General features: G+C 33.9%; 4 protein-coding genes across 4 annotated transcripts; 3 read left to right on the forward strand and 1 right to left on the reverse strand.

The window, feature by feature from the left end:
- The first annotated feature begins 3,182 nt into the window (after positions 1-3,182).
- Positions 3,183-5,514, forward strand: LOC104761441 (flavone 3'-O-methyltransferase 1). Its single transcript, XM_010484522.3, has 4 exons — positions 3,183-3,644; positions 4,398-4,708; positions 4,785-4,849; positions 4,963-5,514. The coding sequence occupies exons 1-4, from the start codon at positions 3,232-3,234 to the stop codon at positions 5,263-5,265; spliced, it is 1,092 nt and encodes a 363-aa protein (XP_010482824.1). The 5' UTR covers positions 3,183-3,231; the 3' UTR covers positions 5,266-5,514.
- Positions 5,515-5,766: 252 nt separating this feature from the next.
- LOC109130621 (uncharacterized) lies at positions 5,767-6,112 on the forward strand. The gene has a single exon (XM_019240431.2). It carries the CDS (start codon positions 5,767-5,769, stop codon positions 6,013-6,015), a length of 249 nt encoding a protein of 82 aa, XP_019095976.1. The 3' UTR covers positions 6,016-6,112.
- On the reverse strand, positions 6,022-8,755 carry LOC104761442 (uncharacterized). The gene is made up of 6 exons (XM_010484523.3): positions 7,816-8,755; positions 7,558-7,720; positions 7,273-7,449; positions 7,082-7,165; positions 6,794-6,875; positions 6,022-6,698 (listed from the first exon to the last, which is right to left on the reverse strand). The coding sequence occupies exons 1-6, from the start codon at positions 8,163-8,165 to the stop codon at positions 6,199-6,201; spliced, it is 1,356 nt and encodes a 451-aa protein (XP_010482825.1). The 5' UTR covers positions 8,166-8,755; the 3' UTR covers positions 6,022-6,198.
- Positions 8,756-9,991: 1,236 nt separating this feature from the next.
- On the forward strand, positions 9,992-11,850 carry LOC104761443 (transcription termination factor MTERF8, chloroplastic). The gene is made up of 2 exons (XM_010484524.3): positions 9,992-10,335; positions 10,446-11,850. Exons 1-2 carry the CDS (start codon positions 10,095-10,097, stop codon positions 11,717-11,719), a joined length of 1,515 nt encoding a protein of 504 aa, XP_010482826.1. The 5' UTR covers positions 9,992-10,094; the 3' UTR covers positions 11,720-11,850.
- Positions 11,851-14,168: the final 2,318 nt, after the last annotated feature.

Below are 14,168 nucleotides of genomic sequence, written 5' to 3' on the forward strand. Positions count from 1 at the left end.
ATTACGTTAGTATTCATTTAGGTGTCAAAATGTAACATGTTATGTATTCTTTATTGGTGATATATGGAACATTCTGTGATCATGACATATTAACACGGCAGTAGGTAGGACTTTGCTCAAAAAAAAAAAAAAGATTCTTTATTTTCTTAGTAAGACTTTGAAAATTGAGTTCGTCCATTTTTTTTTCCAATTGATCATATTATTTTCAAATTCTATACTCAAAGCCTTTATCCATAAAAATAATTTTGGAAAAATTGTACATATCTTAGTTGTACACTTGTACTATAATTAAGAAGATTAAGAAAAAATTAAGAAGATTAATCATCAGATTGAACACCTAGTGTCCAACTTGACAAGTGTTGTCACTTCGATGATCTAAGTACACGGGATAATAATTCGACTGCATGATTTAAATTTCACAATATACAGAGTGTCTATTCCAGCAAAAAATAAAAACCTTATAATTCGACAGCAAAAACATGAAATATCTTGATCTGAGGGATATTTTTTTTGTGCAAATTAATGATCCCTTTATATAGTACTTTTGGTCTTCATAAAAAACCTTATTAGATTTTTTTAGATGTACCATGTACGATACAAAAGTCATATCCAATGGAAACTGTTGTCAGACAGATTACTTTTATTAGTCGAAATTAGTAAATACTTGTACTTGATTCGTGGTCCTAGAAAAGTTTGTGCTTCCTTAAATTTCAGGCAGTAAGAAGTGTTCAGAGATGAGTTCATAATGAACATCTTTCAAATTAGGAGTAGGTGTGAGATGCTTCTCTTTTTGCAATACGACACTCTACCCTATCATAACATCACAGGTGTCTCGTTTGAACATAATCCATTTTTCAATTAAAAAAAATATAGGAAGATCAAAATTATTGTCATTTTTTTTTCTCTGGTTGTTGTGGTGCGTGGTAGGTGAGAAATGTCAAAGAAATACCTTATGACTTGCAATGGTATATTAGTCATCCTGTATATTTTTTTCGTTTATCGATCAGTATAAATTCGTTATGAAAAATTACCTTACTCATGAGTTGCGCTGCAAAGCTATTTGATGATTAGATATTTTCAAAAGAACTCTTTTGTATATTTGACATGTCATATATTAACTAGGAAATAGTGAAAAACAAATGAATTTAATTAAGTGGTTTTTTTTATTTATTTAAAAATTAATGATGATGAAGAATATATCAAATCTAGTAATTAATGGGAACACAAGTACTAGTGAGTAGTGACTACATGCAGTATTAGTTTAAATGATGTATACATGCTCCGCAATTATTTTAATCGAGTTTAAGTTTTTTTTTTTTTTGAACAACATCGAGTTTAAGTTTATAAGATGCGATATATCTTCATGAATGAAGGGTATTTTACCTACTTATTTTCATGATTTGTATCTTATTGTTTATGTACGTCAGAGTAGTTAAGAAAACTAAAAGTGATCTAGCAAAGGGATTCACTGAATCTTCTTCAGTTCTTCCATACATATCGATACGTAATTCAAAACATGAACACTAAAAGTCATGCATAAAATAAAGATGGTGTAAATTAGGTTTTCGTCATAGCATGTCGTCATACAGATTAATATAATACACTAGTGTGGCTAGTTTTAGTCTTTACGACACAAAGCTATGTCACTATACAATATTAGAAAAATATTACGTAAATGTATATGATAAAACGAATAATCTTGTGCCGAACACAATTTCATAATATATATATATATATATATATTTTATATTAATCTAATTAAAGCAGTTTTATTTTTGACAATAATTAAAACATTTTTAGGTACAACTTTTCAATACTTTTTTTTTTCTAATAAGGTAGCTGACATTCTATGAAAGCAAATGTCAAAAAATGATTTAGCGTTGAAAAAAAATGATACGATTTTCTTAAGCAAAAACTGACAATGAGTTAAGAACAACTGTGGCGTGTCCGGTCGGTCCCAGTCACCAAACTTATCTGTCCCGCTTTGCATTGCACAGTCGTCGTCTCAAGTCTCCTTTTTCTTCCTTTTTGTTAATCTCTTAATTGTTTATTTGATCAATCTAATCTAATCTAAAACTTGTCTTCAACAAAAAAGTTTGATTACTGCAGTAAGAACTAGTAACTTTTTAATGGTGGCCTAAGACCGAGCTATCTCAAGCTTAGGTTAGAAAAAAAAAAAAAAACAAATGTATAAATTAATAATACTTATTACAAAGTTAAACATGAACCAATTCATGGTTATGTAGTGGTTGAAAACCTTATTATTGGGGGGGGGGGGGGGGGGTTGAGAGATCAATTTGAGTCCTTTTTCTGTGATTTCTTGATAACGATTGGTCACTATTAATGTCTTAAATGACAAAAATACACTCTGGAATCTCTGATTAAGATATAATTATATGAAAACCTATAATCAATGCTTTTATATAAGATTTAGGATAGGTTTGTTATGTAAGATAGAAATTAATCGGATGACAAACTTATATATTCTTAACTAGAGAAAAAAACTGTCATGTTAGAACTTGATAAGTAGACTTATGAGTTATGAACACACCTACAAAATTTTAAGTTTGTTTTCTAGAAAATATTAAAATGACATATGTTTTACAAGAATATGACAACCTCATAGTCATAGGACACTGACGCAACCTCAAACAATATATGATCCATTTATCATTTAGATATAACCTACTCTGTTTAAAATTAATTTTAGTACAGTAAATCAAATTGTGACAACAAAAAAAGTAGTACATTAAATTGTGAAGTACACGAAGCTAGATCTCGCTAAAAATGGCATAGTTGTTACTTTTTACCGAATTTAATAGCTCCATAACAAGTGGATATTAAAAAACTACTTAAATTGTAAAAAAAAATTTAGAAGGTCTTAATAATTTGTTTGGATGTTATTATTTATTTGTGTAAGAAATATTTAATTTACAATGGCCTATTAGTTATGTTTTCGACGTTAGGCCATAAATTATTCATATGGTAGAATACAGAAAATACTGACATGACTCGATTTTTAATTGGAGCAGATCATGTTGCCAGATCAGAATTTTGCGTTAAAATATGCCAATCGTCTACCTTCTTTATTATATATTTTCATATAAATAAAACTCTCTCAACCTTTACTTCTCACCCATCACACAATCCTCAAAACAAAAGAAACCCAAAAAATAAAAATAAAAACAGAGCAATCTTTTTTTTAATTTTTAAACTCGAGATCTAACTAAAATGGGATCAACGGCGGAGACACAGATAACTCCGGTGCAAGTAACCGATGACGAAGCTGCCCTTTTCGCCATGCAGCTAGCGAGTGCCTCGGTTCTTCCGATGGCTTTAAAAGCGGCGTTAGACCTTGACCTTCTCGAGATCATGGCCAAGAACGCTTCTCCCATGTCTCCGACCGAGATCGCTTCTCAGCTTCCGACCAAAAACCCCGAAGCTCCTGTCATGCTCGACCGTATCCTCCGTCTTCTTACATCTTACTCAATCCTCACTTGTTCGAACCGTAAACTTTCCGGCGACAGCGTCGAGCGTATTTACGGGCTTGGTCCGGTTTGCAAGTACTTGACCAAGAACGAAGATGGTGTCTCGATCGCTGCTCTTTGTCTCATGAACCAAGACAAAGTTCTCATGGAAAGCTGGTAAGGCTTTTTTTTTCGATATCTTTCCTCAAAATTATCATGATAGTTCTTATTTTGCAATAGATCTTATGGTAAATCAAGTTAGAAATTGAGTTCATAAGCTATGATTCTTGGTTGATGTGATTATAGTGCAATTGTGCAAAGGTAAAGGTTAAAGGTGATAGAGAGAGGCACAAAGTGTCAAAGACAATCAGACAAATACAGACACAAGGACACGTTTACCATCTTCCACTTGAAAACCATATAATATACAATTCTTTTAGTGGTTAGAATTAGAAGACCTTGTAGACAAATTATTTCTTGAAAATGTTTTTGGCTTTTTGCACTCAAGACAAGACTATCTCTTTGTTTATAAATTTATTTGTTATGTTCTTGACTAATGTTTTTGGCTTTAAATATTGAACTTCTTCCGATTACTAAGTAGCAAAAGAGGGAAATAGAATAGGTATTAGGAAAAGAATTGGTCTTCCGATTATTGAAGTACAAATAAAGAAAATAGATGACTTAAAATTTCTGGTTTTGGTTTTCTTCAATCGAACCGGCAGCTCTTTCTCAAATACACTTTATACAGTAGTCAACTTAACGTGGATTTAATAATATAGAGTTCAATCTTGAGATCAATTTCGAAACCAAATATTGTAAGTAGTGATTACCAAAAGTTAAGAGTTTAGATTAATTTGAAAGAAAGAAAAAAATTAAGGAGGGTTAGGTTAAGTTTTTGTCTTAAACTGATATGAAAGAGACATGTTTCAGGTACCATTTGAAGGATGCAGTTCTTGATGGTGGAATTCCATTCAACAAGGCTTATGGAATGAGTGCGTTCGAGTACCACGGAACTGACCCTAGATTCAACAAGGTCTTCAACAATGGAATGTCTAACCATTCCACAATCACCATGAAGAAGTTACTTGAGACCTATAAGGGTTTCGAGGGCTTGACTTCTTTGGTTGATGTTGGTGGTGGCATTGGTGCTACCCTCAAAATGATTGTCTCCAAGTACCCTAACCTTAAAGGCATCAACTTTGATCTTCCACATGTCATCGATGATGCTCCTTCTCATCCCGGTATATTACATTTTCCTCACATTTAGCAATTTTTTTTCCTGAAAAAGATTGTGGTCTTATTTATAAATCAATGTAGGTATTGAACATGTTGGAGGAGATATGTTTGCAAGTGTCCCTAAAGGTGATGCCATTTTCATGAAGGTTAGTGATAAATCAAGTTTTTCAGACAAAAAAAAATTGCTAATTACTAAAATTCTTGAAACTATAAGTAAAGCCTCATCAAGAAAACATTAAGTTTCTCATTCTTGTAACAGTGGATATGTCATGACTGGAGCGACGAACACTGCGTGAAATTCTTGAAGAACTGCTACGAAGCGCTTCCAGAGGATGGGAAAGTGATATTAGCAGAGTGTATACTTCCAGAGACACCAGACTCAAGCCTCTCATCAAAACAAGTAATCCATGTCGACTGCATTATGTTGGCTCACAATCCCGGAGGCAAAGAACGAACTGAGAAAGAGTTTGAGGCTTTAGCCAAAGCATCAGGATTCAAGGGCATCAAAGTTGTCTGCGACGCTTTTGGTGTTAACCTTATTGAGTTGCTCAAGAAGCTCTAAAACAAAAATGTCCTTTTAATGATGATTTATACGTAAACATGATCTCATGTCTACGTCTACTTCTTCACCCACCTTGATTTGTTTTACTCGTGTTATATTATTGTTCTCTATAAACTATGGTTGTTTAATAATGGTTTATCAAGAGTTTGATTAGAGTTGGCTTTTCTATCTTCGTATACACATATCGTACTTTGTATTTTTGTTTATGTAATTATAAGAAAAATAAAACAATGAGCTATTATTGAATCAGTCAAATATATTATCCGATTAGACCAATCAATCTCACATTCAGACAATCATCCACGTGGACTCTGTTCCTTCACCGACCAAACTAGTTTCAACGAATCTTCATTCAACTCAAAACTTCTCAAACTTCTCTTACTCTTTCTAGACTCTTCTACCTTTGTTTCTCTCGTTACCGATTATAAATATATAGTCTCCTTCAACCTTAATCTCGTCAAGAAACAAAAGTTCCAAACACTAAAAAATCGAATTCAGAAGATGATGTCTATCTTTAGCCCCTTCGAAGCTCTTTACGCTGAATCCAATGGCTTCAAGATGAAGTTCTCCGGTAATCAGAAACAGAGCTCCGGTGGTAATCAGTCGGCGGCGAGAGAACAACACAAGAACTCCGGTAAAACTTCATCGGACGATGAAAAGAGTAATAAGAAGATGAAGAAGATCCAACCGATGAGGATAGCTCCAGAGCTCGATGGTGTTCATTGTTTTGAAACAATTTTTCCTTTTTGATGATCATGATGTAAAGTTTTATTTTATTATTACTTGTAAGAAAAAAATGTTGCTTTGTATAAAGATTGATCAGACAGCTTACTCCAATTCTACAAAACTAATCTGGAACTATCTGCGTTTTTGGATTATTCTCAATCTGCTAAATCCGTATGTTTATATATCTATATTCTTGGTTTCAAGATTCTATGAAGTAGTAGTCTGATGACTCTGACTTGTTGTTGTTGTTCCTTCGAGCTGACGTTTTCTTCCACCGTTACCAAACCTCTTCCCAAACCCTAAAACAAACGCAGGTGGAACAAAAGCTCCTCCGCTTAAACTGCAGACAACCGCAATAGCTCCACCGATGATCAACAGTTTCTTTAGATTCGCAGCACGGTTTCCTTGGTTTTGAGTAACGGGAGTTTCAGTGACAGGCGATGCGCCGTTGCTGAGTGAAATGAGATGTTCTGATGTGATCTTTGTGTTGATTTGAGCCATGAAAGCGGGCCGAGAAAGCTTGGTTCCTCCTTCTGAGAGTCTTTGTGTTTGGTATGCACGTAACCCCGGTTCCATCTTCTTCACTGCTCCCCACATTCCTCGTTTCACTCCAAGCTTTGCGATTTCTCTCGGTATCCCCATGTCTTCGTGGTGAAATAGAAGAACTTCGCAGGCACTCGTTACTCCATCGTCTCTTCTTGATTCCACTGCATTAATTAAACCATATTAGGAAAAACGTTACACTATGTTTTGAGTTATTCGGTTCTTGAAAGATGACAAAGTGTTGGATAAAGATCTTTACCTGGTCGAATGCACCAGCTCGAGTAGAACAAGTCCACACGTTTTTGTTTGTTGTTAGGCGGTACAGAAGGAACAGATACTCCCTGAACCAAGAACAAGAAACGATCTTAAGAGTGTTGTTACTGGAACTGATGCGTTGCAATGCAAAACTGAATATTTCACCATCTTCTTGTTCCTTTTTGATATAACTTCACAAACTAACCGATTTAGAGGCAAACTAATTGATATGACTTCTACTCTTTATGACATAATATGTAAACGGTTCCATTTTTGTTACTAGTAACATTACCTTTGTAACACAGTAATAAGAGTTCCCACAATTCCAAATCCTGCGACCGATCACATACTCTCTATCACTGCAGAAGAATGGGAACTGCAACACAGGAACATACACAGAAGGAAAGATTAAAACTAAGAACTAACCATCAAAATGTTACCAAAACGAAAAAAAAAAAAGTAACTAGAGAGTCTAATATTTACCTTGCGTATCCATCTAACAATCATGGTTCCGGAACTAGGACACTCTTCAACAGTAGTGGAATTAGAAAGCATTGTATCCCAAGTTGGTCTAAACTCATCATCCCAGAAAAAGTCTCTTAAAATCTGAGGAGTTGCATCTTCAAACACAGTTCTGCTTCTATACTCAGTAGGACCATTCTAAAACACAAAACACATAGAAGACCCAATTCAAGATTCAAGACAAAGAGAAACAAAATCATTCTCTTAAAAAAACCACAAAACAAGAACAAATAATATAATATTTACCTTAGGTTCTCTCAACCAAGCTTGGTATCTCATACCAGAAGTGAAACGATCCATCATCTGAATCCAAGCTTGACCACCATCTTTCCTCTCAACCAATTGAACAAGATGCCTCAAATCCAACTCCGTTACAGTATTAGGCAACCTCTCCTCTGTTTTCTTCACTCTACAAATCCCAAAAAAAAACACAAAATCAACAAACCAAAAGAAAAAAACAAAATCCATTTTCTCAAAAACACAATCCTCAAAATTGTAACTTACCTTGAAACTAAACCCCCATGTTGTTCAGAAGTATCAGACGACGATGAAGATGAAGAATCAGGAGAAACAGTTGTCCTCTGTTGTCTCAAAGCCATAGTCCATGTATCACAAACAAGAGCCTTCAAGCAAGGAGCTGATCCAAAACCCTTCAACGGAGAAGAAACAGAGCTTGAAGAAGGAGATGGTAAAGACAAATCAAAAGATCTGGGAGCAGAACAACGCAATTTGACTTCTCCGTCACTAGAAGAAGAAACCCATTTGGGTTTCCATGCCCATCCTATGATCAATCCAACAACAAAAGCGAACCATCCTGTAATTAACCCTAAGATTATACTCTCAAGCAAAGCCATAACTTTTTACACAGAGGATAATATAGAAAAAGGGTCTGGCTTCTTTATATATGTTGAAGAAACTTAGAAGAAAAGCGAAAAAAAAAAACGAATCTTTGTTGGATAAAGATTGAGAGAGAGGCGGTGAGAAGGAAGAAGACAAAGAAAGGGACACGAGTGGTGGTGAAGAAGAAGAAGAGGAGAGATTTAATCTAATGGTTAAAAGGGTTATTTTCGTAGACGCTAAGTAGTAGTGGCCATTGATGTATAGCTTCGAAAGGGCAATGCTTTTTTTTGTTTAAGAGGCAGAGAATGAAAATGGTGGACGGAGAGTGTGAAACGACGACTACCACCGTCCATCAATTAGGACTATTTCTATATTTACGGTTGATTTTTATTTTGGGAGGAGGAAGACTTCAAATCTTTTAGGGTTTATTTTTCTTTACCCTAATTTAATTTTTGAGTTTTATTAGTGGGGTTATTGGTTTGATATTTGAATGAAGTTTTAAAGATTTTAAATGTTACGTAGAATTTATTGTTATTACATCAATATTTTGTTTAATTTTGTTAACGTTTAGTGTTATTAGTCTGTGATTTGTAAAAAGTCTGTTAAAGTTTAGTGTTATTAGTTTGTGATTTGTAAAAAATCTGTTAAAGTTTAGTGTTATTAGTTTGTGATTTGTAAAGAGTCATTTAAAATCTTAACAAATTTGTTAGATTCAGATTTTTATAAAATTATTAAAAGTTTTGTGTTATTCAATTAAAACAAAAGAATTTAGGATTGTTAATGAATTCAATTATTATATTATTGGTTCATGATTTTAAACATTTTATTTACAAAATAAAATAATGAAAAGTATCATAAGAATACAAAGATTGTTTGGAAAACTTTATATGATTTTAGAAAGTTAATCAACAAAACTCTGTAGCAGTCTTTAATAATTTTTCGTTTATTCACTTTTAATAATTTTGTTGAACTCTTCAAAAATCTTCATAAATTGGAATCCAATACAACCTCGTATCCTTCGTAACGTTTATTTAATGTCCTATTTTCGTAAGTGTGTGAAAGCAAACTTGACTATAGTATAAAATTTTTGACTTTTTTTTTTTCTTTTGGGAAGACTTGACTATGGGGGTTGTGTTACACTAGCATTGTTAACTTATATATCTCATGTTCCACGTTTGATCATCTATTTACCGGGTCTTTGATTTCTGTGTCATATTGGTTTAGTTGTGGATTGTGGTCTTGTGGATGTAAATAATAACACTTTTGCGTAAGCATTAAAAAAAAAAAAATTGTTGGTTGTAAAGTATATATAACCCATAATATCCTTAATATTGTAAGGTATCATTTACCATTGACTAATGAGTAAAATAAATTTGTGTGGGACTAAAAGATAATTTAAATTTATCGTCACTACCACTTATGCTGTTTGTCATCATTCACCGTGATTAAAAATTGTGACTATGGACGGTAGTGTGATATGGTGGCTGTAATAGTAGTGATTGTGTAATATTGATAATGGTAATGATAGTTGCGGCGGACTTAACAATGATTGGGAGTGGTTTCTATGAATTTTTTTGAATAATAATTATTACCTAATAATGTATTGAGGCTTTATATTGTAAGGTTTTTAGTGTTGAATGTCACTATTGCATTTTTTTAAAAAATTGGGGGTATATTTACATACAATTGAAAGTTTGAGAAGTTAATTTTTTTTTTCCCATATTTAAAAAATTAAAAACCAAACATAATTGAATATTATATATAAGTTTGTCACGAAAAAAAAAGCAAAAAAAAAAAAAAAATTGAATATTCTCATTAGGCCCAATAGTCCAATACCATTGAGCAGCGCGGCTTTTGTACATCTCAAAAGTTAAACCCAATCTTAAATCAAATACGACCGTTAAATCAAAACCTTCGGTTTTGTTTTGGATATAGGAGGAGCCATGGTGATCTTATCTCTCGTCTCTTGTTCCTTCTCCGTTTTCTCACCGCCGACTACTAATCTCCGTCTTCATCTCCCGCCGGTTACAGCTGCTCTCTGTTCCCATGGAGCCTTCCCTGCTTCTTCTTCATTTCGGTCTGAGCTACGGCCATTGCTTTTCCGCTACTTAGATCGTCGGGAAACTGCTCTTGTTTTCCGATGTAGTTGCCTTAGTTCTCCGGTTAACGCCGGAAGTCAAACCGGTAGGTGAATCTGACTATCTCTTCAACTATATATGTTTATTTTATCATTGGAGCATATTCACAAACACTTGGTGTGCGTTGATCCAGTAGCTGCTTTTTTTTCTTTGCAGTTGCAGAGTCTCTGTTTTCGTTATTCCAAGATATTGGGTTTAGAGAAGAAGAAACTGAGATGGTTTTAGAGAAGAACCCAGATATAAAGTCGGAATCTTTGGATAAAATCGGCGCTCGTGTTGCTTCTCTTCAGTCTCTGAAAATCAATGGCTTTGCGCTTCAGGGTTTGATAGCAAAGTGCCCTAATTTATTGACTTCAGTAGAATTAGATCCCGTTGTTAATTTCTTGGTTGATGAACTCGAAGGAAGGCTTGAGCCTGAACTAGTTGAGCGCTTACTTGCTGTGGTAGACACATCTATCTTGCTTAGTTTCATTCAGAAGGTGAGATTGCTTATCCTCCATGGTATACCTAAAGAAAAGATCTCTCACGTATTGAGCAAAGTGTACTTAAATAAACTGCTGTATCAGAAATCAGTTGAAGACATTGAGAGATTGATTAGTTTCTTGGAACCTTTTGGTGGAATCGGTATAATAGCGAGGCGGCCAGTGATTCTCAATAGTGACTTGGATAGTCAGTTGATTCCTAGGGTTGATTTCATTAGGGATCTAAGCGGGGAAGACGATTTCGCCACTGGAACCGTGCTACGTAGACTCCCTGCTATATTGAGTTATAGTGTTGAGCATATGAACAGCCATGTTGAGTTTCTTAAGTCTTTTGCTGGCTTGACGACTGAACAAGTGTTTAAGATTGTTCATGTGTTCCCTAATGTTATCAGCACTAGTAAAGAGAGGAAACTGCGGCCGAGGATAGAGTTTCTGAAGGAATGCGGCTTTGATTCCCCTGGTATGTTCAAATTCTTGAGCAAAGCACCGTTGTATCTAGCTTTATCTGAAGATAATCTCTCGCACAAACTCGGGTTTCTGGTGAAGATTGGATATAAGCATAGAACAAAGGAACTGGCTTTTGCGATGGGAGCTGTGACCAGAACAAGCTCTGACAATATGCAGAGGGTGATTGGACTGTACTTGAGCTACGGTCTTTCGTTTGAAGACATTCTAGCTATGAGCACAAAGCATCCTCAAGTCCTGCAGTATAATTATAGTTCTTTAGAGGAAAAACTGGAGTATTTGATCGAGTACATGGGTCGTGAAGTCGAAGAGCTTCTTGCATTCCCTGCATTTCTTGGGTACAAGCTTGATAGCAGGATCAAGCATAGGTATGAAGAAAAGTTGAAGAGCAGAGGTGAAAACATGTCTCTTAACAAGCTTTTGACAGTATCAGCTGAAAGATTCTCTAAGGCTGCCAAAGACATCGAAATGATTTGTTTATGATTGAGTGACAAAAGTTCATTAAAGAACTTACAACTGAGAGTTTATATCACAATTTTCTCACTTGGATATCATCAACATTAATACTTTACATGCCTTGATTTATAGAGTTAAGCTAAGCTTTTGTATATTCATTAATGTTCCTGCTTGGATTAGTTTGTGCGTGCGTTAGTCCATGAATAAAATGTAACATATATAGCATTGTCTCTCTCTCGGCTCACATCGGTTCTTCTCCTAGGATCAGGGAGAGCACAATCTCTCTTCCACTGGTTTAAACAGGTTATCGGTGTTTTGTCAATAGATCTTGGAAAGCGACAGATAATTTTGCAGGTGCAGGATGGATATGTACTGGTCCGTCGCCTGACTATAGGTGCCACCAATTACCGGCGCAGTCTCTGCCCGTTGCATGTAAAAGTAGATGCCTTCATTTGGGCCATGCGGGGTGCATGATTGGTCATGTTTCTCGAAGTACAAATGTTAGTGCGGACTCTTTGGCACGTCAGACGCGGACAGCTCCGCAACATGTTCTGTTTGTAAACAACTTCTTTTCTAATTGGCTCATATGAGCTGATCTATTGATGAAAAAAATGTCTTTCTTTAAAGTAAAATTTTATTAATTGACTTTATATGATATACATAAAGATAAATAAGATAATGTAAAGATAAATAAGATAATGTATATCATATAAAGTCAATTGAAAAAAAACACTAAAACTATTAAAGAGAAAATGACATATGTCGAAAGAAGAGAGTGCCAATTGGCAATTTCTTAGAGCTTGTTAAAAGAAAATTTTACTTTATTATATAAGATATGCAATTTCATTTTAATTAAAAAAATCTAAAGTATATTTAAATATATATAATTTATAAATGTTTAGAGAGAAATATCTATTAAAGTAAAGAAATAAAAAAGAAAATCATTATGAGACAATATGCTACACAAGTTAAGAAATAAATTGAGCATCTTATAATGTATAATACTAAATTATACTTTGTCTTGAAAATAAAGATAAATAAGATAATGTATATCATATAAAGTCAATTGGAAAAATGCACTAAAAGTATTAAAGAGAAAATCACTGCATGTCGAAAGAAGAGAGTGCCAAATGACAATTTCTTAGAACTTGTTAAAAAACCTTTACTTTATCATATAAGATATATATATATATATATATATATATGCTGGCATTATGAACACACAAAATTACACAAAATACTCTCCACTTTATAAAAACATCTTCTCTAAAAAAAGAATTATTTAGCTAAGATGAATTATGAGAATCCATTAGATCCAGCTTTGATCATCTCAAGGGTGCTTACAGAGTATGATCTTGCCAATAGTGTGACATTACCGACAGAACATGTAAAACTTGTCATCGCGAAGATTAATTCCGATGTTGATGTTACGAGTGATCTATATATTACCAATGAAAAACTGAAGAAAGAGGGTCTTCCAGTGAAAGTCCATGACCGCGAAAATAAATTATTGTATAATGTTACTCTGAGGTGGCATGATAGAAAATATTATTTCGGGTCTGGTTGGAGTGATATGAAGCATTCGTTAGATCTCAAAGTAGGGGATCATCTGAAGCTCTACTGGGATCACTTGGAAAAGGAATTTGTTGTCTTAATTTTAAATATACTTTATTACTTTTTTAATAATGTATTTTTTTCCGGTTTTTTTCTGTTTAATGCTTTGGATTTCATATTCTATTTTAAGTTAAGTATTGGTTTTTGTTTTTCTAGTTTTTTTTTTCTAACTATAATTAAAATATCTTAAATTCCAATAATAAAATACTAGTTGTTTTGTTGTTTCTTTCTTTCTTATTTTCCTCTGTATTGTCTCTTATTATTATTATTATTTTATATTTTCAAATTATTAAAAAATAGGGCAATTCTCAAAAATAGCATCAATTTAAGTTTTAAGTCCAAAACTAGCACACAAGTTCAAAAGTTCCAAAAAAATTAGAACAAATTTATATATCATTAAAATAAATAAAATATTAATAAAATTATAACAATGTCAAAATCGTGAGATTGCAACAATCATGTTCTCTCTCACTTCTCTCTCTCCGCCGATTCCAAATTCAATAGCAGACGATGTTCAACCGGTGAACCCAATCAGATATGCGAGTCATCCGAAGTCAGTGAAACCAGTAATTGCGTTCTCGACATTGAAAAGGAGCACAAGCATGAATCTAAGGACTGGAGAGATCTTCGAGCTATGGTTCAGAAAAACGAGATAGCCCAAGCTTCGCAGGTCCCAAGCTCTATCTCTAATTTTAATTTGAATGATTTAGTTGGTGTTGGTATGGAGAGTTTTCTGATTTGTGACCTTCAACCACGATAAATCCCATGACGGGAGTGACGAAGGTTTGGTTTTTTTTGTTTGCTCTATTACGATGTCTCTCATACTAGAAATTGAGAACATTGTTTCGATTTGGATCCAGAT

The sequence above is a fragment of the Camelina sativa genome, chromosome 18 (genome assembly GCF_030686135.1).
Source record: "Camelina sativa cultivar CO46 ecotype springtype chromosome 18, ASM3068613v1".
Classification (NCBI taxonomy): Eukaryota; Viridiplantae; Streptophyta; class Magnoliopsida; order Brassicales; family Brassicaceae; genus Camelina; species Camelina sativa.

What these genes read in the sequence shown, in the direction of transcription:
- LOC104761441 (XM_010484522.3), top strand. Translation starts at nt 3,232, where the DNA reads ATGGGATCAACGGCGGAGACACAGATAACTCCGGTGCAAGTAACCGAT. An exon ending in AAAGTTCTCATGGAAAGCTG is followed by an intron (nt 3,645 to 4,397) that starts GTAAGGCTTTTT and finishes GACATGTTTCAG; the next exon opens with GTACCATTTGAAGGATGCAG. An exon ending in GTGATGCCATTTTCATGAAG is followed by an intron (nt 4,850 to 4,962) that starts GTTAGTGATAAA and finishes TTCTTGTAACAG; the next exon opens with TGGATATGTCATGACTGGAG.
- LOC109130621 (XM_019240431.2), top strand. Translation starts at nt 5,767, where the DNA reads ATGATGTCTATCTTTAGCCCCTTCGAAGCTCTTTACGCTGAATCCAAT.
- LOC104761442 (XM_010484523.3), bottom strand. Translation starts at nt 8,165, where the DNA reads ATGGCTTTGCTTGAGAGTATAATCTTAGGGTTAATTACAGGATGGTTC. An exon ending in TTGTTAGATGGATACGCAAG is followed by an intron (nt 7,166 to 7,272) that starts GTAAATATTAGA and finishes CCTGTGTTGCAG; the next exon opens with TTCCCATTCTTCTGCAGTGA. An exon ending in GAGCTGGTGCATTCGACCAG is followed by an intron (nt 6,699 to 6,793) that starts GTAAAGATCTTT and finishes TAATTAATGCAG; the next exon opens with TGGAATCAAGAAGAGACGAT.
- LOC104761443 (XM_010484524.3), top strand. Translation starts at nt 10,095, where the DNA reads ATGGTGATCTTATCTCTCGTCTCTTGTTCCTTCTCCGTTTTCTCACCG. An exon ending in TAACGCCGGAAGTCAAACCG is followed by an intron (nt 10,336 to 10,445) that starts GTAGGTGAATCT and finishes TTTTCTTTGCAG; the next exon opens with TTGCAGAGTCTCTGTTTTCG.